This window comes from Oreochromis aureus, linkage group 13 (genome assembly GCF_013358895.1).
Source record: "Oreochromis aureus strain Israel breed Guangdong linkage group 13, ZZ_aureus, whole genome shotgun sequence".
NCBI lineage: Eukaryota > Metazoa > Chordata > Actinopteri > Cichliformes > Cichlidae > Oreochromis > Oreochromis aureus.
In genome coordinates this window covers 9994447-10015383 of record NC_052954.1, presented here as the reverse complement: position 1 = coordinate 10015383, position 20937 = coordinate 9994447, and the positions used below count along the sequence as shown (strand labels likewise).

The 20937-nt window shown below is 41.5% G+C and overlaps 2 protein-coding genes across 3 annotated transcripts; both read left to right on the top strand.

Moving 5' to 3' along the window:
* The first annotated feature begins 1243 nt into the window (after nt 1-1243).
* bag3 (BCL2 associated athanogene 3) lies at nt 1244-6414 on the top strand. Its single transcript, XM_031737938.2, has 4 exons — nt 1244-1602; nt 3372-3710; nt 3832-4176; nt 4314-6414. Exons 1-4 carry the CDS (start codon nt 1405-1407, stop codon nt 5061-5063), a joined length of 1632 nt encoding a protein of 543 aa, XP_031593798.1. The 5' UTR covers nt 1244-1404; the 3' UTR covers nt 5064-6414.
* A 592-nt stretch (nt 6415-7006) lies between these two features.
* Nucleotides 7007-20773, top strand: inpp5f (inositol polyphosphate-5-phosphatase F). 2 transcript variants are annotated; one of them, XM_031737899.2, is made up of 20 exons: nt 7007-7454; nt 9181-9261; nt 9685-9821; nt 10523-10648; nt 10817-10984; nt 11075-11131; nt 11494-11692; nt 11860-12039; nt 12342-12409; nt 12814-12938; nt 13047-13124; nt 13226-13346; nt 13476-13604; nt 15543-15660; nt 15761-15959; nt 16091-16162; nt 16243-16316; nt 16502-16630; nt 16737-16824; nt 16967-20773. In XM_031737899.2, the coding sequence occupies exons 1-20, from the start codon at nt 7358-7360 to the stop codon at nt 18129-18131; spliced, it is 3411 nt and encodes a 1136-aa protein (XP_031593759.1). In that variant the 5' UTR covers nt 7007-7357; the 3' UTR covers nt 18132-20773. The 2 variants fall into 2 exon arrangements, with proteins under 2 accessions (XP_031593759.1, XP_031593760.1); XM_031737900.2 differs by lacking the exons at nt 7007-7454; nt 9181-9261; nt 9685-9821 and adding an exon at nt 10093-10155.
* Nucleotides 20774-20937: the final 164 nt, after the last annotated feature.

The following is a 20937-nucleotide window of genomic DNA, read 5'->3' as shown; positions in this document are numbered from 1 at the left end:
TCTCGAATCTGAGCTCAGATGTCACTGTGAAGAAATTTCCCGTTTGACTTGTACATTCACGCTTTATTAACAAACTCTTTTAAATGCTTAGTCACAACAAGGCAGTGGTTGTGGGGTGGGGGATGGAAGGAAATTATATGTCAAAGTATATGTAAAAAAAAGTTGAATAACAAGATTGTTGAGTTTATTGCCTGAACTGTTGTGATAACCCTGGGTGTACAGAACCAAAGAATTGTACTTTTTTTATACTACCCAAAGACATTTTTTTTTTTCTTTCCCCCCTCATTTTTATTTTTTCCTTGTGGTTTAAACTTGGCGCATGGTGGGCGCTTTTATTTTGAAGGACTTTTATTAAAGGACAAATGCGTAAAAAACTATCCCCTGTCATTCTTAAGTCTACTAGTAATTTTCCATAAAAAATACTAAAGACTTTAGTTACTCTCACTCTTTAATGTTACTGGCTCTAATTTGTGTTGCGGAACCGCGATATTTTTACAGCCATAAGAAGCCGCTTGAGGTGGATTAAGAAAAGCGTGGCGATGGGTAATTAACGGTGATATAATTGACAAGCTTGCAAAAATTAAAGTTGGCTTCCCCTCCTCGCAGGCAGATATCCAATTAAAACGAATTGCTCCCATAAGCTACTTAATACATATTTTATTACTGTCAATCACGTGTGTATTTTCTGGTGTGCCAAAATGCAAATATTAGATGTCGTTGCCTGCAATGTCCAAAATATCAAACACCTTTAAAAATCCATGTGTTGAACGTTTGTGACACTGTTAAGTCCACGAGATCAAAGGTTTGCTGCACTGGTGTTTTCCTTGTAGTACAGGGCAGAATTGGAGTAGTCCTTTGATTAAGAAAGATCAGTCATTAGACGTGTCACTGTGCCCACACTTATCACACCACCAGTTACATAATTGTGCACCAAATCAATGCAAACCCAGACTGAGTTCCCTTGGACAGCATTTATTATGTGGGAGTCTGAGTACATCTATTTGGAGAACATCTTTTTAAGCAAACACTTTGGGATTCCCTTGTCTTGGAAAATGGTTCAGGGGCAGGGGTCACTGAGGAAGGTCCACAGTGCCCACTGTACACGTAAGGGTGATTACTTCTCTGCCCAGACAGGACACTGTGATTTAGCTACAGCAAAGAGGGGGAAAAAAGGATGCATGGTGGGGTGGGCAAAAAAAAAAAAAAAAAAAAAAAAAAATACCGAGGGTTTACTCTGTGTCTATGTGAGGGGGGGTCTGGCTGCGACATAACAAATCTGGGAACCCATGCCACTGTATCCAGCGCTGTCCGCCCCCAACATTAACCCTGCTATTTCGAGAAACTTCCAGCCCACTTTTCCACGTCACTTGAAGGAATCTTTAAAGCGTCCGTCGCCCGTATAAAATGTCTCAGTACTCGACAGCCAGCAATATGAACGGCATGAAGACACAGTCACCGATACTGACCATGGCGAGTAATGACAACGACCCTCTCCCCCTCGGTTGGGAAGTAAAAATTGACCCTCAGACTGGATGGCCCTTCTTCGTGGACCACAACAACCGTACCACAACCTGGAATGACCCGAGACACGACACGAAAAAGGTAAAAGAGCGGCGGGATAAAGTTGGTCAGTTAACGGTAACGGCTAACGGCAGTTTCACCGCTATTTTTTTTTTCTGTCGACGTGCGTCGGTTGTGGTGCATGTTTTGGTTTGTTGCGTTGTTAAAGCGGCAGAAGCCTTTGCGCTACATCACTGTTATATATTAGTCTTGTTGACCGTAGGCCCTGTTTGGCACCGTTGCCTCCCCCTCACGGACAGCTCATAAGCCCATTATAACGGGTGATCAACTCTGATATGTTCCCGAGTCATGATCTAACACTATTATTACTCGATGACTCACTCTGCAGCATGCAAAAGGCTACCCATGATGAGCTCCCCGGCATTTTAATGTGTTTCTTTCACGGTGCAAAACAGTGCTGCGACGTCCTGCTCATATTAAACTTTTTCCCTTACAAGGATCGAGGCTGGTCCACTTCGCTTCGGTTGTGTACGGCTGTAGCCGGGCGCTGGCTGCCCCCCGCGTATCGCATTCAGCTGTATTAAAAACCGTGTTGTGAAAGCGCACAGGTCTGCAGAGAAAACCCGTGGGCTGAAGTGAGCTTCACAGCCTGCCAGCTGGTAATCTTTCGTCTCAGAGAGAGAGACGCTGTTGTCCAAAGTTAGTGTCCAGAGGAATCTGCTAGAAAGACACAGCTGTTGGGGGATAAAATTGGTGCAATGGTGCTGGCAGCGTGCAGTGTCCCATAGTGGCAGAGGGCAAAGGGTCGTTCACGGCTATTTCATTACTTTAGTCCTATTGGAAGAATGCCACTGATTTACAGATAAATGCAGTGTTTGCTTTGTAGGTGTTTACTTCGGGTGTGTTTCGGGCAGCTGGTACAACTTTTGTGACTTTTCAGTTATGCCATTAACTGAGTGCTGAACTGGCAGACCTGTTGCTTGTACCCATCCATAGCTGTCATGTGCAGGTGTCTAGTCTAGAGTAATAGAAAACAAGCGCCTTTCTGCAGTAGAAAATGGAAATTTAAAGCATTGATTTACTAGTCATACGGTAGTACCCAGCCCCTTCTTTTAATTACATTTTACTTTTGTATGTATACAAATGTATCCTGGGATTGTATATGATTTGATGAATAAATGTTGCTCGAGAAAGAATTTACTGTGCTATGTGGAAAGAACTCATATATTTGCTTTTTTTTTTTTTTTCAATCAAAGCAAACCACATTTCCTCTTTCTGTAAAAATACTAATGTTTGGCTGATATTATTAGGTCCAAGGATGTGCTAACTGTTGTTGTTGGATAAGTCAGGACATTCATCCAGGTTATGTTACTCTGATTGTGAAACAATCAACAATAATATTCATCACGGAAACAGCAAGCTGTCTGACGGGAAACGCACCAGAGCCTGTGGGTTCACATATCAAAGATTCAATACTTTTGGCATCCCTCTGCGAAATTGTGACATTTTAACCTATAACCTCTGCAGTTACCTCAGGATGGAAAACACTTTGCTTTTTAAAATTCCTTAATACTTTGAAGAAAAACATTTAGTGGCACATCGTAAAATGTCCTGTTGTACGTGGACTTAAATGCAACTCTTTAAGTGGAGGAGCTTATAGCTGAATATTTAACATATGTAAAAGTAATTTTTCTTCTGTTACACACCCATGAGCAAGAATAGGATGGCTAAAAATATATTAAAGCACATTTTGTAATCAACCGATGCCTAAAATTTGCAATAAACTACAATAGCAACTGTAATTAATCTGAGTATAAGGTTATATAGATTGCTATGTTGCTATGTTTCAGGTTCGAGAAGTGTCAGCAAATGGACCCAACATACAGCCAGAACTAAGTCCTCAGGAGACACAGAAGACCTTTGTGAGGGAGATGAAGCACCCCATTCTTCGCCCAGGTTATGTTCCCATCCCAGTCTATCATGAGGGCGCAGAACTGAGGCACCAGCAGCAGCACCCGTGTTATTCCTACATCCAGCCAAGCACTGCACAGAACATCCGGACAGATGGGCGGACACCTTCCCCAACGCCGGGGCTCCACTGCAGGCCTAGATCGCCTTTACATGGCCCGTCAGACAGCTCCTCCGCTGAGCCTGGAAAGACAAGCTCGCCTGTCTCACAGACACCAGAGGTGGGAATTGAGTTTAAATGTGCCACCAGATGGAGTATAATGTTTACAGTAGGCAGAAATGTTCCAATTTTCAAACAACTACTGAATTTTGACTGTTTTAATTTGTTCATTTATTTTTAAGGCTTATACTGTTACGCATCACCAACCTTCACGGCCCAGCAGCACCGGTCTCCAGTCTGGTTATATCCCTATACCAGTGATTCATGAGGGTGGAGGGGGACAAACACAGGTTCAATTAAATCCCTCAGTTTACTCTCAGCGCATCCCTTACCCAGAACATCAGCAGCCCTTCCATCGTCTTCAGACAGATGAATGGCCCGGCTACTCTGCTGCAATGCAGCCCCCCCGGGAACAGGCTTCGCCAACTCTGTTTCCTCAGCACCGCGATACTGCCTCCATTCATCTCCCTCCTCACATCAGAAGCCAGTCACCTGTTATATCACAAGTGATGGGAGAAAGGCCACAGGTAATTTTACTTTTTCTATGTGGCGTGTTGTTGTTTTTTTGTTTTTTTCAGATATATATATAAAGCTTTGATTTCCCTGTTAGCATGCTGTGACCTAGATTTTGACAGATTCCAATAAATTGTTTTTGACTTCTAAGGTTCAGCAGCATATCCTCACGAGAGAGCCGCCACAGAAAATGGAGCAGGAACAACAAAGCATGCAGCAGAAACCCGAGAACACGCAGCTCCCCCAGCCGATGCACACAGAAGCCGACGTCCAAAAGCCTCAGCAACCTCAACACTTCCAGCAGCCTCCACCTCAGCAGCCTCAACACTTCCAGCAGCCTCCACCTCAGCAACCTCAACAGTTCCAGCAGCCACAGCAGTTTCAGCAGGCACCACCTCAGACGTCTCCACAGCCTCAGCAACCTGAACAACCACAACACCACAGTTCAGACATCACAGTTCAAATACCTCCAAAACCAGAGCCCCAGGACATGAAAGCTTTTCCTCCGGAGGTCCCACCTGGAAAAGTAGAGGCTGGACAAGCTGCTCAGGGTCCCATCCACCCAGGCTTAGCTAAGGTACAGCAAATAGTGGAAAGAGTCGCTAAACTGGAGCAGGAGGTGAAGTGCTTTGATGGGAAGAAGAATGATAAGAAATACTTGTTACTGGAGGAGCTGCTCACCAAAGAGCTCTTAGCGCTGGACTCTGTCGACCCGGAGGGCCGTTCAGACGTACGGCAAGCGAGACGAGACGGAGTCCGTCGCGTCCAGACCATACTGGAAGAACTAGAGCAACTGGAGGAGCCGCCAGCCAGGGCTGCCAGTGAGACTGTGATGGAGGGACAGAAAGGAGAGCCCAGCATGAAGGAGAACATTGAGATGACGAAGGAGACATTGCAATGACTGCACACTTCATAAAAAGAGTCAAGAGGGATTACCTGCTGTATATTTGATAGTGGATAAGTCTGCTCTGGCTAACTCTCCTCCTCCTCCTCTACCTACAGCATTTGTGGAAGTTGCATGCATTGATTAACAGTGTTGGTATGTCCAGCCATTCAGCACATAATTGATGGTAGCTCAGTGCAATCATGTTTTTTCAAGCCAATGTTGTTGCCTTCTATGTTGTGCCGATGTCTTTATAATAAGACGGCCGTCATGATTATTGGTTGACAACAAATGCCAGGCAAGGGTTAAATAAGAGGCCTTTTTTCAATAAATGAAGAGAAGCATAAGTATTTTCTTAAGAAATGTCATGTGTAATTGCCTTTTGTCTGATCGAATATCATACGAAGCTTTTCACAATCCAGTCGGTACACGTGTTTGTACACAAGTGCAAACATCGGGGCTTTAAAGCAGAACTCTGCTAAACTGAGTCAACAAGGAAAGCATTTCTCCCCCTTTACCGCCACATGGCCATGTTGGAGCTGCTTTGTCACAGAACACAGTGAATATGTTTATTAGAAGCTGCTTTTTGGTGCATTACTGATTCTGCTGTCTTTGCACTTTGCCATCATTGAATTGTATCATGCTGAAAATCAGCAGCACTTCGTTTTAAGTATATCAGTTAAACGAGTTTTGATTGATGTGTTTGAGTGTTTGTATGTGAATTGGTTTACTCGTTATTTCAAATCATGATATTAGTATTTATATCATTATATGAAGTATTTTGGTACATTAATGAATGTGTAATAATAAATGGAGGGTGAGATGTGTATCTTACTTGAGATGTGAGACAATCAGCACTCAATCAGGTGCTAAATAGGAGATGCAGTTAAGAGATTGTCAGAATGTCCTTGTATAACTACCAAAGCCACAATCTGTAATTACACTAACACACACACACACACACACAAATGGCCCTAAAAGCCTTAAAGATGCCAACATAAAATACCCCAAAAAAACACTATAGTCTGTCAGTTTTATGATCACACTGTTTGTGTAGTAATTTATTACTCTAATACGATTGTAAGCCATCTGCCTAACACTCTTAACCAGAAATTATAGATCGTGGCTTAATGTTGATCACGGTTTATTAGTAGCTTTGATGAAAGAAAGTCACGTTGGTATGGCTGAAAATAAAATGTATTTGACATGAATTTTGACTGATGCTTGGGTTCCCAAAGATTCTCGAAGTGTGAGACTTTTTATTTTACATTTTTATGTTAATCGTTTACTCAAGGAGAAGAAAATTACCAGGTAATTGAATTGTATGTATGTATACGTATATGTCCACTTGGCCAGCTACCAAATCAAGCCGGATTTTAATAAAACACAAGTATGTGTGTCCTCCATTTCCAATGCAAACATGTCCCGTACCTAGTAGGCAGCTGTCTTAAGTCTGCCTTATTTCCTGCTAAAGACTTTTCCATGGTGAGATTAACAGTTATCACACAGTGTGAGGTCAGCTGCTCCCTCCCTGTTCCCTAAGGCTCACAGTGAGTCATGACTGGGAACATTTCTGCCCTCTTTTTCCTGGATGGGTGTGGACAGTTAAAATGAGCCCTTCACTGATGAATGAGCTTAACCTCTAACATGAGTTTAAGGATTATATTACATTAGTCTGGTGGTTATTCAAGCAGATAACCGCCTAATTTTGAAAGCATTTATCATTCAGATTTAAGCCCAGTACTGATTTAGCTGTGGTGTTGTGCCCTTATATGGTGGCTGGTTAAATAATAACACCTGGGAAATGTGTTGGTCACATTTTTATAGCTTCTTAATCCTTTAAAGTGTAAATATAAGATTAGTTAACAATTACAGTAATCATATGGTAAACAGTATGACGTGGGGGATTTATGATCAGTACCTGCACACACCGGTGATGACGGATGTCACGTGTTATTGTTTAGACCAGGAAACTGCCTATTACGTCTCGAACGGCACATCGCAGCTTCAGCCCGGGGCTCTTTCTCACTCACTGATGTGTAGCCACCTTCACTCTGTCCAGCATGACCGTGGGAAGGGATGCTACTCCGGTACAGAGAGAGTTTGAGTATCAATATGCGCAGAAGTGGAATAAACAAATCCGACACGCATCCAGCTGCTGCTCCCGCTAGCTCGCTAGGTAGCTAGCTCTAGTAGCACGCGAGCCAGTGGGAAACGAGCTAACCGAGGCTATCAGCGGTTAACGTGAAGGACCAGGACCGGGCTGTCGGGCCAGCTAGTTGTTTGCTTTTGTGTAACCTGAAGAGACAAAAATGGAGTTGTTTCAAGCCAAAGACGACTACATTCTTCAGAGCGGGGACCGTGCTCTGTGGTGCAGCCGAAAAGACGGGACGATGACCGTCAGACCTGGTATGTAGGTACTGGATGTGAATGTGGATGTCGATGTCGCTTTTCACGGCTGCAGCCGGCCATTTAACATTACATTACAGTGCCACTAACATTTGGACTTACCACTAAAGTCAAGACGAAGCGTCGTTTTTGCTGGCTTGTTTTAAGCTGACAGCATCACTGTGCTCATTGGTTTTTGTCCCAGTGTACCTTAAACACATCAGCAGTCTTAATCTCTCGTGTTTGACGCTTATTCATCGCTGTAATAAACCCTTTGGTGATTATTAGATCGAAGCTAATTTACCTGCCTCCGTTAAGCACAACAAATGCTTGCTAAAAGGTGTTTTTAATGTTTCAAGCATTGATCCCACTTTGAAATGATCGCTTCTTAGCTTTCATTTCGACAGTGCCAACACCCCTAACAGACTTCAAACTTCTGACTTTGCTCTTTATGTTACACACTGGAAGGTGCATCTCACTCTTCAGCTCTTTTTTTAGACAAATCGGATATAAAACAAGACAATGAGAAGATGAAAAAAACCCGGAAAAGTGCTTGATTAATGAGAGCTGAATTATAATATAATTCTGATATAAAGATATGTAAAGACCAAAATTTAAAACTAGCATATTGAGTGTTATTGCCAGGTTCTAGCTGTTGAGTCACATAAGCGAGTACTGAATCACTGGCTCGGCTGTGACAAATGATTGGACATGCTTTGATGTTAAATGAATACCAAGGCCTGTGGTATTAACATTTTCCCAGCAGAAGGGAAAGAAAAAGTTTTATGAGAGTCAGCACAAGAGCTGTGCAGGTTGTCCCCTGTGGCAGTTGAAGTAGTATGGTTGTGCAGCCATCCTGAACAGGTTTTTAGTTGCACCACTGTTCCATTATTTAATTGGAAAAAGGGTTTCCGCTCCTCACTGCGTTTCCACTCCACTCTCTCGCACATAGTTAAGTATTTCACTGATAGTACTTTCTATGTGAAGTTGTTGTTGTTACTTTTTTTTAACTCTTTTTTTTTTTTTAATTTTGCCGTTTTCTAGACCTTTCTTGTGGGGGCCCTCCCAGCCAGTTCCCCCGCACATTAAATTGTCTGGCCTGTGGAACAGGAAGACTCATTGTTTGGGGCAGCTTACAGTTGATGTTCTCCACCCTTAGCCACGCCCTTCACATTTTTCTAATTTCCTCCACTGTAATGTGTAATCTCTCACCAATGCAGAAGATTGCATTTTATTTACTGGGCTGACCTTATTCTTGGCCTGGTGTTCGGAAATAAAAAATAAATAAATAAATAAATAAATAGGCAGAGGCTGTCTGTTCATACATCATATCACATTTTATTCAATAAAATGAAAGCAGGCAGGCTTTCCTGCAAGTGTATAGCTGTCGTTTTATATAGATATGCACGAACAGTGAGAGACCTTACAAGTTTGAGATAGAAAGCCTTCTGCCTGTGAGTTGTCACCACCTTTACACAGCGTTCACATCATCTAGGCTTGAGAGTGTTCTAAGTGTTGATTAAAAAAACAAAAACAAGTTCCTGCGTGTAACAGAGCACCGGCCAACCATGACTGTCGTTTTGTCATGACTACTGTACTTTTGTTTGATTAACTCGTATGCAAAACTGTGACCAAAAAAAACAGACAAACTGTGTCTGCAGAAAAATTTTACTTATGACTTCTTATATGCTGCAGAGCATGTATTACAGGATTGTTGTCATGTTTCATCTCTGTATTTTTCTTTCAGCCACAGACCTGCTGTTAGCTTGGAATCCAGTGTGTTTGGGTTTAGTGGAAGGTGTCATTGGAAAGATACAGCTTCACACAGGTACGTGGAGCACGGAAGACCTTTGAACACTTCGCAGAGCGGGCACATTCTCGCCAGTGCTTTCCATCTGTGTGTGCTTGGACTTTTGAGCTGCCAAATCATCCGGTGCTCAGGATGTTTCTTATTCACCAGTAAAGGTGTGAAAAGAAATGTGTGAAAGAGCTTTGAAATCTGTGTAGTAATCAAGAGGAGTGAATCAATACTGGTGATCCAATTGATGACAAGCCCCGATTTATTTGATGCCGAGTGTTTTTGTTGTTTTTTATACATTCTAGTATAAGTGATATTATTTAAGAGATTTCTTGTGTTGCTATTAATGACCGGTGTGCAGCTGCTTTCTTCACACATTTTCAGAATGTGAGGAATTTTGCACCCGCGATGCAACTCCCCCACTTTTTTTTTTTTCTCCCCTCCTCTTGACAGATCTTCCTCTCGGCCTTGTGTTAATCCGTCAGAAAGCGCTGGTTGGCCACTTACCGGGAAACCACAAAGTCTACAAGATCACCAAGATCGCCGTCATCCCCTTGTCTGACGAAGAGCCTCAGGAGCTCGAGCTGGAGGTGTGCACACATGCGCTGTTTATTCTGCTCTTTAACTTCTGTTTTAATCATGCTTCCAGTCCCCTGGGCAGTACTTCTAACAGTTAAAGTCCTAAATTGTTATTAATGTACCCAAGAATACACTATATGAGTCAGTGTATGATTCAGCTCTGAGAATGGACTGAGGTGTAGAAGTTGTTTAGATAAGTTTTGTTTTCGCCCACACATATCTAGTTTAAAAAAAAACAAAAACATGCAGACTTAAAATAATCGCAGCAGATCGCAAAGGACGTTGATTGCTGAGATTTGAGTCTTTCAGGGGAGCTTCGTGGATGGTGAGACAGAATATTTCCAAGTGAGTAATAATGGCGGTGGATTGTTAGCACAATGGCTTTTAAATCTTGTCCACTTGTCCCTTATAGTGCAGAATGAACACGTGTCTCCCTTTGTGCATAGAAATCCTGGTGTGTGCATCAGTGTAGATGTTGGCTTGTTTACAGCAGCCCTGTAGTTGTATTGCTACTATTGTTTACTCTAGTGTCCTATTTGGCTGTTTTTGTAGAGGTTATCTAATATCTGACATGTGATACCAAATTCACTTTTTTTCCCAACTCTGTCCTCGTCCCATTGAACATGTTTGATGGTCTAAATATCACTATCATGTTTCGATTTGTAAAGCTGCAGAAATTTGATAGACCATCCTCTTTTCTTTTTTTTTCCAGCTTTGCAAGAAGCATCACTTTGGCATTGACAAACCAGAGAAGCTGGCCCAGTCTCCAGATGAGTCCAAGCTGATGAAAACTTTAAGTCAGATCAAATCTAATGTGGCTGTGCCCATCAAGAAAAAGGTATTGTTTTGTTTTACACACAAGCATGGATTATCATCTTTAAACTGATCCCCTACCTTTCCTCTCTTTCAAACTAGTGAAGGCTTTGAAGTTCTTATAGGATTTCCTTCTTTTGTTGACTTACTTTTTCTTTCCACCTGCCCAATCCAGTATTCTCCTGCTTTCCAGGTCAAGGAAAACAAAGAGAAGGAACGCCTGGAGAGGCGGCTGCTGGATGAGCTGTACAAGATATTCATGGACTCCGACTCCTTCTACTACAGCATGACCTACGACCTGACAAACAGTGTCCAGCGTCAAGGAGACTCTGATAAGTCTGACTTGCCTCTGTGGAAGCAGGTTTGGAGTTATTGAAGTTATTTTATTCTGCTTATGTATACTACAAAAACTCCTTATTGTGACGGACTGTGTTTTTACTCTGTTTTAAAGGTGGATGACCGTTTCTTCTGGAATAAACACATGATCCAAGAACTTATTGACCTTCAGGTATTGAACAACCACCACACCCATCCACTGGGAAATACAGAGAGTGTCTGCTTAGTGCTGCTTTTCTATTTTCAGGCTTGAGTAATTGGAATTAAATGAAAACGCCGTGTTCTCCTGAAAACTGCTTACAGAGTCATTGTATTTTCTGTAAAATACTCAGCTTAAAAGAGTGTAGTTGGTCATGCTGTTTAAATGTGGCATTTGTATGTACTGATAAATGCCAGGGCGTTATCAAAAGCAGCATGGAAATACTCAAAGGCGGGATGCAAAGTACTTTCTTAACAACCTGGCCTCAAACTAAATTTTAATCTGTCCGGCTATTTTTTTTTCTTTCTTTTTTTAATGTCTGTTGAACGTTCCAGGTCCCAGAGGTTGACTTCTGGGTGATACCAATCATCCAGGGCTTTGTGCAGGTGGAGGAACTGGTGGTAAACTACAATGAGACCTCTGATGAAGAGCGGAGCAGCCCTGACACCCCACCAAAGGAGATCACTTGTGTTGATGACATCCATCCTCGTTTCACTGTGGCCCTGATCTCCAGACGTAGCCGCCACCGCGCAGGTAGAGTTTGCCTTAAGGGAGTCATGCTCTGATTCAGTCCAGTTGCATGGGCTGCATCAAGGAATCAAGGCAAATTCTGGTAGCTAGCTGATTTATTGTCTGCAAGTGAAGCATGATCCAGGATATAAATAGTCTGAATAGGCCACATGCATTATTCTCTCCCAAAGGGATGCGGTACAAACGCAGAGGAGTGGATACAGACGGCCATGTAGCTAACTATGTGGAGACGGAGCAGTTGATTCACGTGCACAGCCACACTCTGTCCTTTGTGCAGACTCGTGGCTCTGTGCCTGTCTTTTGGAGTCAGGCAGGGTATCGCTACAACCCCCGGCCACGAATAGAAAAAGGTCAGTAGAGCTCTATCTTCCATTTAGACCTAAACTGATGGTTTCTGACACTCTTTGTGTAGAAATCTTTCCAGTAGCAATGTCTCATGAGGTAGCTTAAAAATTGTAGCCTAGCTTCTCTGTCCTTGCTCTGATTATTATTTTTTTATTTCTTGCATAAATTCTAGATTGTAATCAGTAAAATATTTTAACTGTGACTGCCTCCTTGTTTTGCATTGGAAACAACATAAACAACTCTTTCACCAGAATCAATAATAATAAAAAAAAATGTTTTTAATGCATATTTTCACCTGATATTTCAGGAGAGAAGGAGACTATGACCTACTTTGCTGCTCACTTTGAAGAACAACTTAAAGTGTACAAGAAGCAGGTGAGTGTTCCTCATCAGAGTGCATACTCACATATCCGCTTAGGCTATTTATTAAATGCATTTTCTGTTATTTACTTTGGGTTGTGCTGTCTGCAGCTATACATAGTGCTTGCATAACCAGCTTCCTGTTGTAACTAAAACAGAACATCCTGATAAAGATCAGTGACATTGCTTGTCAGTAGCTTGGATTATTTCAGATAGTGTTTACAGTAGTGTAGCAGTACTTTTATTTAAGCTTGTGATGAGCTCAGCTGTTGACTTTTTTTTTTTTTTTTAAAGACTTAAGCCTGTTTCCCAGTTTGTTTGTTTTTTCATGTGATAAAATTAATATTTAATTTTTCACTCTTCACTAAACCCAAAAATCTTAAAAATCCAGTGACAGGACTTTTTGGTGTCTTCTTTAGGTCATCATTAACTTGGTGGATCAAAGTGGGCGGGAGAAGATAATTGGTGATGCATATCTGAAACAAGTCCTCCTGTACAACAACTCGAACCTCACTTATGTTTCATTCGACTTTCACGAGCACTGGTGAGACAGACCCTTTGTACACGAGCATCTTTTACACGAATTTCACAATCTATATGTGACCACAGTACATTCACTTCCCCTGTATGGTTCTTATATCCTGTTTCTCAGCCGCGGCATGAAGTTTGAGAATGTGCAGATACTGACAGATGCCATTTCTGACATCATCACTGACATGAAGTGGGCCTGGTAAGTGTCAGGCCACCTGAGCACTACAGCATGATAGGTTTGGTGTGAAAATGTGATTTCTTGGAATGTGTCTTGATTCTGGTTGTGTGTCCCTCTGCCAGGGTGGACCAAGCAGGAGTAATCTGCAAGCAGGAGGGCATCTTCAGAGTAAACTGTATGGACTGTCTTGACAGGACCAATGTGGTCCAAGCTGCTATTGCCCGGGTAGTGATGGAACAACAGGTGTGATTTTTACTTTTCTTGATTTTTTTTTTTTTTTTGTAATGATAACCTATATTTTAGAAATTACAAAAAATCAGAATCATTATAAATATCAAGGATTGCATTTTATGTGTGCTTTTCTTCTTGCAGCTGAAGAAATTGGGTGTGATGCCTCCAGAGCAGCCTCTGCCTCTCAAGTGTTACAGGATTTATCAGGTCATGTGGGCAAACAATGGTGACACCATCAGCAGACAGTACGCTGGAACAGCAGCTCTCAAGGTATCTTAATCGTATGAGGTCTGGGATAATCCTACTTAAAAGTGCTGAGCAAATCTGAGTATAGATAGCATTGTTTTTTACTACTGTAAATTTACTGAACAGCACTTTTTCAGAACCAAATGACACATAGGGAAGCATCTAGTATTCTAAATGTTCTTTAGCAGACTTGACTGAAAGAAAAAAGTGTTAAAGACAGAAACTGTACTTCTCATATATTGTAATATTGGGCAATAACTGTGAATGTGCAAATACACAAGTGTTAGCCAATAGGTAAGCCAAACAAAAACGGATGTCACAAATATGGACATAACTTTATCCTCCTGAGACCCAGGGGAAAAAAAGTATTTTGATTTTAATTTTTTTTCAGATAAATCAAGTGTTGGGATGGTAAAAAACACATTACAAAAACAAAATTGTTTTTAACAAATTTTATTTAAATTTTACAACATGTGCACTTCAGTGCACAAGGGGAGTTCGTTGATCACGAATGTGAAACTAACAAAATTCAAGAGCTATTTAAGAAAATTAAATGCTCCACTGAAATTTTTGTAAGCAGGATATTAAAACTTATTTATATAACAATATCATAAAAATGTAGATCATGGGTCAACTTAGAAGTCACTGACACTTCACTAGCTGTAAGCCATTGGTTCAGGAACAAGTGATTGCACTGGGCTTTCTATTTCACAAAAGTCAATTCATTTATGATATCTGAGGAAGTACTGTGATTTTTTTTATTTTTTTTTTTTATTTGGAGACACAAAGGAACATTTGGCACTTCCCACATCTCACATATGTTTTACTGTTGCATCCAACCATTCTACAACTGAAATGCCTTGGACTGTTAACCATTTCAGGCAAGTGGAGTGAACCATATTTTGTTACACTCTCATCTGGTTGGGGCTTCCTTTTCTTGATTTTTGGAGAGAACTCTTCATTACTGGTATTATTCAGGTCTTGTTCACATGTTTGTCCCTGGTTTCTTAGCCAAGAGGAGCTTGAACTCCAGATTCTGTGAGTTCTTTTCGCACATTGAGATCATCGACCACTTTCAGCAAAGACGTGATCTTGTAGAAACAATCGGGTGTCATGGATTCAGCTATAATTGCGACTGTTGTTTTTTTTACTTTACTGGAAAACATTTCTGCATTTTACCCATATTTTATTTTTAACTCAAAATCAAATTCCAGATTCTCCTAAATGTTGGTTTTGGACCAGATAGGACGACAGATTTCAGGTGGCCCTGTGTCTTTCTCTAATACATCTGCCACTGCATCTTGATAATCTTCGTGTGGCTCCTCCTGGGTTCTCACCCTCTCCTATCTGGCTCACATGACTCTCATCTTCTGAAAAATCTATGTTTGAGTCTCCCTCAATGAATCTGTTAAGAATTCTCTCTGCCTTTGTCAAAGAGTTGTCTACTAGGAAAAAGTGAAATAAATATAAGTACAAAGTCCCGACGTGCACTAGAGTACGCATTAATAAATTAGTCATTTCCTCTGTGAAACTAAATAAGCTTAATTCTTAAAAACCCATCAAATTACTTACTAGATGTTTACTTTTGAAAATTAATCAAAATCTGATTTTAAAAAACATTTTAAATGTAAATATCATGCTTACCTTTCTTTCTTCCATAAAATGTGCTTGTGGGCATGCCAGCCATTTTGAAAAGGTAGGAAAAAGACAATTGGCAAGGCCACACCCCCACACATGTGATATCATTTTATAGGTACTGTTATCCTCTCTAAGAAACATCAGGACTTAGAAGAGTGGCAAGTAAAGTATGAGAGGTACAAGCAAAAACTAAATGTGTACTACAGTGCACAAAAATGAATTACTGGGTCTCAGGAGGTTTTATAGCACTGCACTCAGGTCGTCAAATAATCCAATAAAAAAGCGGCGTGACGAATTAAAGGTAACACTTGTGTCCTGTTTTAGGGAGACTTCACCAGGACGGGAGAAAGAAAACTGGCCGGTGTCATGAAGGACGGGGTGAACTCAGCCAATCGCTACTATCTGAACCGTTTTAGGGATGCTTACAGACAAGCAGTGATTGGTATTTAAAAACAAAAAACTACTCATTGGTTTCTACCCATAGTGTCATCAATCAATCCTTAATTTGCATTTGTTAAAACTCCTTTTGCTTCTGTCTGCAGACCTGATGATGGGCCTGCCAGTGACGGAGGACCTTTACTCCATCTTCAGTAAAGAGAAGGAGCATGAAGAAAAAGAGAAGGAGAGCCAAAGAGGGGCCCAGGAGCAGGTCGGCCTCCTTCTGCAGACCTACATGCAGCTGCTGTTACCAGACGATGAGAAGTTTCACGGAGGCTGGGCCCTCATAAACTGTGACATGAAGTGAGTGAAATGCTGTTCTGACTGTGCGTTGATGCTTAATGGCTTTATGTAATCAGGATATAACTGAACTATAGTTCCATCGAGGCTTTTGCGTGCTCTTTTAATCACACTGTTCTCTTATCTCCCACCAGCCTCATTGATGCAACCAACAAAGATGAAGATGTGCTGCTGCTCCTGTCTGATAAAGCATACTATATTGCCTTGTAAGTTGAACCTTAAATTTGCGAGAGAGAAAACCCCAAACTCTTATATTTGACTTGTATGTACATTTATTTCCTTGTAGCTATGATGAAGAAGCAGATAAAGTCAACCAGTACCAACGCCTCAATTTAGAGGGTTTGGAAAAGATCGAAATTGGTAAGAAGTTAAACTCGAAGGAGAAGTGAGAGCTCTTGTAGACTCAGTGACTCATTCAACACTTCCCGAAAGTGTGCTTAACAGTTTCTTCCGTAACCTTTTAGAAATATCTGCGCTCATTATGATTCATGAAACGGAAGCAAATCACTACAAACGGATATTAGAAGTTGCACTTCGCTTTACAGGTCCTGAGCCTACTCTGTTCGGGAAGCCAAAGTTCTGCTGTATGCGGCTGCACTTCAAGAACGAGGAAACTAGCGGATACTTTCACACGCTGCGAGCTGCAACGCGAAATCCCGAGGATGATGGGAAAGGTAGTGTGTGACTATTTGAATTCTTTAAATAAAATGAGAAAAAGTTAGTTTTACACTTTAAACTGTGCAGATATTGCTTAAGACTTAACACTGTGACATTTCACAGATACATTGCAGTGCATAGCTGAGATGCTTCGCATAACTAAGCAGGCTACAGGGAATGACCTGCTTGTGGTTGAAAAGAAGCTGGAGAGGTAAGTACAAATGATGCTGATTAGCATTCGTCTCGGTCTCTCTTTGATATGATTTCAGTGTAATGAAGTTAAACATTCAGACTGTAGTGCTAACTTTTAGACAGCGGCTAGAGCTGTGACTTAAGTTGCGTGTGTTTTCCAGGCGGCAGAGTAAACCTCACGAGGATATCATGGGGATCCAGAACAAACCTGCTGACCAAGTTCAAGGGAGCTCCGGCCTTGCACAGGGCAAAAGTTTTATCCTCAACAAATTCTCCACTCTAAATCAGAAAGTGAAACAGACCAAGACAAATGTGAACATCGGCCCCTTCAAGCCCCTCGGTAAGCTGGGCAGCTTCTCGAAGCCTGATGTAAAAGTCAATTTCCTAAAGCCAACTATGCATGTCAACCTGTGGAAGTCGGACAGCAGCTTGGAGACATCAGATAACGTCGCTGGCACGGGAGCCCTAAAAGACATTGGTAATGAAAACTATGGACACTCTTCAGATTCAGATTCTTATAATTCAGACCCGGAGCACCCGTGCTCTGGGTCCTTAGAAAATGTGGACTATGTGCTGCCCAGCTGCGGCATCGTAGCATCAAATCCCAGACTGGGCAGCCGCTCCCAGTCCTTCGGTAGCGCAGAGCTAAATATACCCTCTGTTATCCGGGTCACGGGCTGTGATGGGAAGCAAGAAAGCTCAACTCACATTAGTGATGACAAGTCTCCCGGGGCTGCCTCAGTGGCTGAAGAAGCCATTCTCATTGACTTTGGTACTCCCATTGATGCCTACTGCCACCAGTTTGTCCAGGATGCACAGACCAAACCTGTTGAGGTGTTCGGAGAGCTGCCACAAGCTGCCATACCTCCACTCCACAACCCTGCAGTGCCTGTGCATAAAAAGAACCCAGCAGACTCAAACAAGCAGCCAAGCTCAGAGCAGATAGAGCAGGAGGAGCCTCAGCTCCCCAGGCCATCCCAGCTAGACGTCCAATCCTCTACCTCCAGTTCCAGCCTCCTCACTATCCACAAGCCTAGCTCTGCAGTGTCGGGAGGCTCTCAGAAAAGCGCTTGCTCACAGGTGGAGGGCAGCCTCGGCCCTTCGCCTGCCGACAGCAACGGTAGCCGAGTGGTGTCCCCCTTTGCCAAGATCAGGAGTTCCATGGTCCAGGTGGCCAGCATGACCCAGGCGGGATTCACTCAGGGCATCAATTTTGCAGTTGCAAAGGTACAGAAAAGCCCCGAGCCAGAAGCTGTCAACGAGGTCCAAGAGAACGAGTTGAAGGCAATGTTTACACAGTGCCAGACCAGGATCATTCAGATCTAGTGCTTTCCTTGTAGCAGCACTTTGGAGTCGTTTGTCATGTATAAACTTCCCGTAACGTAGCAGTAGCAAAAGCTTGCACATGGTGTCACTACTCGGCCAAGAAATGTGCTCTTAAGTTAAACTTGCCCATGTTAATAATGACTCTTGTACAGAATTGATAAAAATGCCCCAAAGCCCATCATAGTAGTTACTATGTTTACGTGCACATATGTATGGGTTACTCTACTTTTGAGAGCACTGAATCATAGATCTTTTGCCATGCAACCTTGCACACTGACTCTCCTCTCTTTTATGGTTTATTAACTAATTCTCAGATGAATGCTGAATAAATGGCTCAGCATAGTAGTGCACAGTACCTAAGATGAATAAAAAATGTGGCATATTTATAGAAATTTGAGTACTTGGAGGGTGTAATAATTTTCAAAGTCTTAGTGCTCCATCCAACTCTTAAGTCACTCCAGAAATAGTTCTACTATATGATTAGCTCAAGAGACAAACAACCAAGAACAAAGAAAATATTTAGGCTTTTAAACTCATGTACTTCAAGAGTGGTATGCAGAGTATTTCCATGTGTAAACATGTTATTGCCCTTCGTCCGAAGTTAGTTAATTACCCACAATGCTCGCATGTGAGGTTAATGGTAACAACCGATTTTTGACGAGGCAGGTAAGCAGTTAGCTGCATGTCGAAAGACCAACTCTGACTTTATCATGTACTGTAGGATAAACTCATCCTGGTTACTTAATGGCGTTTGTGATCTAGTAATGCCCTTCAGTTTGTAACAGTTGTCGTAGAAACCAACCAAATATCTTTTGTGATTCCCAAAGGACTATTCTGTGTTGAAAAGTACCCTTTGTATAGCTGTCAGAAACTAGCCAGACGACATAATCTATGTAGTAATCCTATGTAATATCAATGTTGTCGAGTGTAACTTAGAAGATATACCGCTGTAGAAATAACGACTACATAAGAACTTAGAGTATCCTGGTTGTTGATATGTACAGTGAGTATTGTCTATCTGTCTCTGAGTAGAGCTGTCTTTTAGGCTTTTTGTATTGATGCTATAAGGTGAAGTTTAAAGAGGTATGAGCATTATATTTTGAAAAGGACGCCCAGTACTGTCATTGTTAACCATGAATAACCAGAAAACGTCTGGTTGGAGCTGTTTTTGATAGATTTATGTATTGAAATAACTATTCTGGTAATGGTTATAATAATTACCTACACAATGAGGGTTTATTTGAGCTGAATCTTTAGCTTGCGTTGTACATTGAAAACTGCATGTTTGACAAAGACAGGCGAGTAGCATATAGTAGGTATATATGCAACTGCACCCACGCAGTTACGAGAAACACTGACGCTTTATGCACTCCCCAAACTTAAAGCATATTTGCCTTAACAGGGAACTAAAGTGGGATTATGTATATCAGGTATTTATGGCAAAATCTACCTTTTTAAGTCTTACATGTTACATTTTGTGTACTGTATAAAAGAGATTCAGGGTTGGCGCATGTCATCAGAGCTTTTTATGTTGGGATATCTCACTGTGATAACGGCACATTCATTCTCTGTGGGAATGGGCAGGTTTTAGAATTATTATTTTTTTTGGTTGCGTTTGTGGTTTACAGTGAATCTGTAAATCGGAGCATCCTGTTGCTGCTGGTGTTTAGGAGCGCTCGCCTTTGAGACCCCAGTTATTTATAATATGGAAGTGTAAACTTTGTTACAGTGTACATGTTTTGTTTTTTCATGTTAATTTGTTTAAAAAAAACAAATCTACCACAGGATCTTGTTATAGACACCAGAAGAAATTATAATAAATCACAGCTGCCCTGTCCTGCTGGTGTCCGTCTGTGATATGAATCTGGCTTGCTCTGAGCTGAGATATCCCAAGATAAACTGTCACATATTTTGTGTTACCTTTGCCTGTTTTTGTTTTTTTTCTCCTTTCTGCATTCGGCTTGCTCACCAGCAGATAAGATGCGGGACACTTGTATATTTTGTCTGATTATAAATGAGACTTGGCTGCTTTTCTAGGTGCTGCTGATGGTGTGTGTATGTGTGTGTGGTGCTGCCAAAGCTTCAAGGTAATAGCTGTGAGGTTTTAACACAGAGGGTAAGCGGTGTTTTTAAACTTCATTCAGGATTGCAAACACTGGGGCAGTTCTCAAGCCTAGAAGGAAACTTAATCCTCCACATTCCTGAAAGAGTCCACAGTGCTAGAGTGTCGGTGTCTTGCTTTTTATATGCAAATGTCGCCAGTTCTAGTCGATCCTGTATTTGCTGGGTAAAATTTTGGTCTGTCCTTCCGTTTTTTCACACCAAGTGCTTTTGCGGTCACCTCTTGATTTATCGTCTGGTGGTTGCCCACTCCCATTGTGGCTGGAGCTCTCCAAGCATTTGATTTGCACTGTTTAAGCACATTTTTCCTTCGTTAGCGTCGTTTCATCTGGATGTCTGTGTTCATATCCTTACCAACTGACTGTCAGCGTTTTCCACAGTGTACTGAGATTGTATTGTATATTAAAAGTATCCTATTTATTCTTACCTTCTTTGGGTGTGTTACTTGATAACAGGATGCACTGTACACTTCTTTTTGTTTAGGTAGATATTTAATTGGAATAAAAAGTGACTAAAAGATTGCTGCATGTTTACTGTCAAATGTATTAACACCACAGCCGATGCTAATCCAGGAAGAAAAATGCACCAGGAGAAACAGTGATCCAGATCTTGTTACTTTATTTACATTTTTTTTTTTTTTTTTGAAGATAAAAAATTTATTTATTTTATTTTTGTAAACAGACCT

Excerpts from the sequence above, each read along its gene's own strand:
- bag3 (XM_031737938.2), top strand. The coding sequence starts at position 1,405 with ATGTCTCAGTACTCGACAGCCAGCAATATGAACGGCATGAAGACACAG. Across the intron at positions 3,711-3,831 it reads CTGTCTCACAGACACCAGAG|GCTTATACTGTTACGCATCA; the intron begins GTGGGAATTGAG and ends TTTATTTTTAAG. Across the intron at positions 4,177-4,313 it reads TGATGGGAGAAAGGCCACAG|GTTCAGCAGCATATCCTCAC; the intron begins GTAATTTTACTT and ends TTGACTTCTAAG.
- inpp5f (XM_031737899.2), top strand. The coding sequence starts at position 7,358 with ATGGAGTTGTTTCAAGCCAAAGACGACTACATTCTTCAGAGCGGGGAC. Across the intron at positions 13,347-13,475 it reads GGGTAGTGATGGAACAACAG|CTGAAGAAATTGGGTGTGAT; the intron begins GTGTGATTTTTA and ends TTCTTCTTGCAG. Across the intron at positions 16,163-16,242 it reads AAAGCATACTATATTGCCTT|CTATGATGAAGAAGCAGATA; the intron begins GTAAGTTGAACC and ends ATTTCCTTGTAG.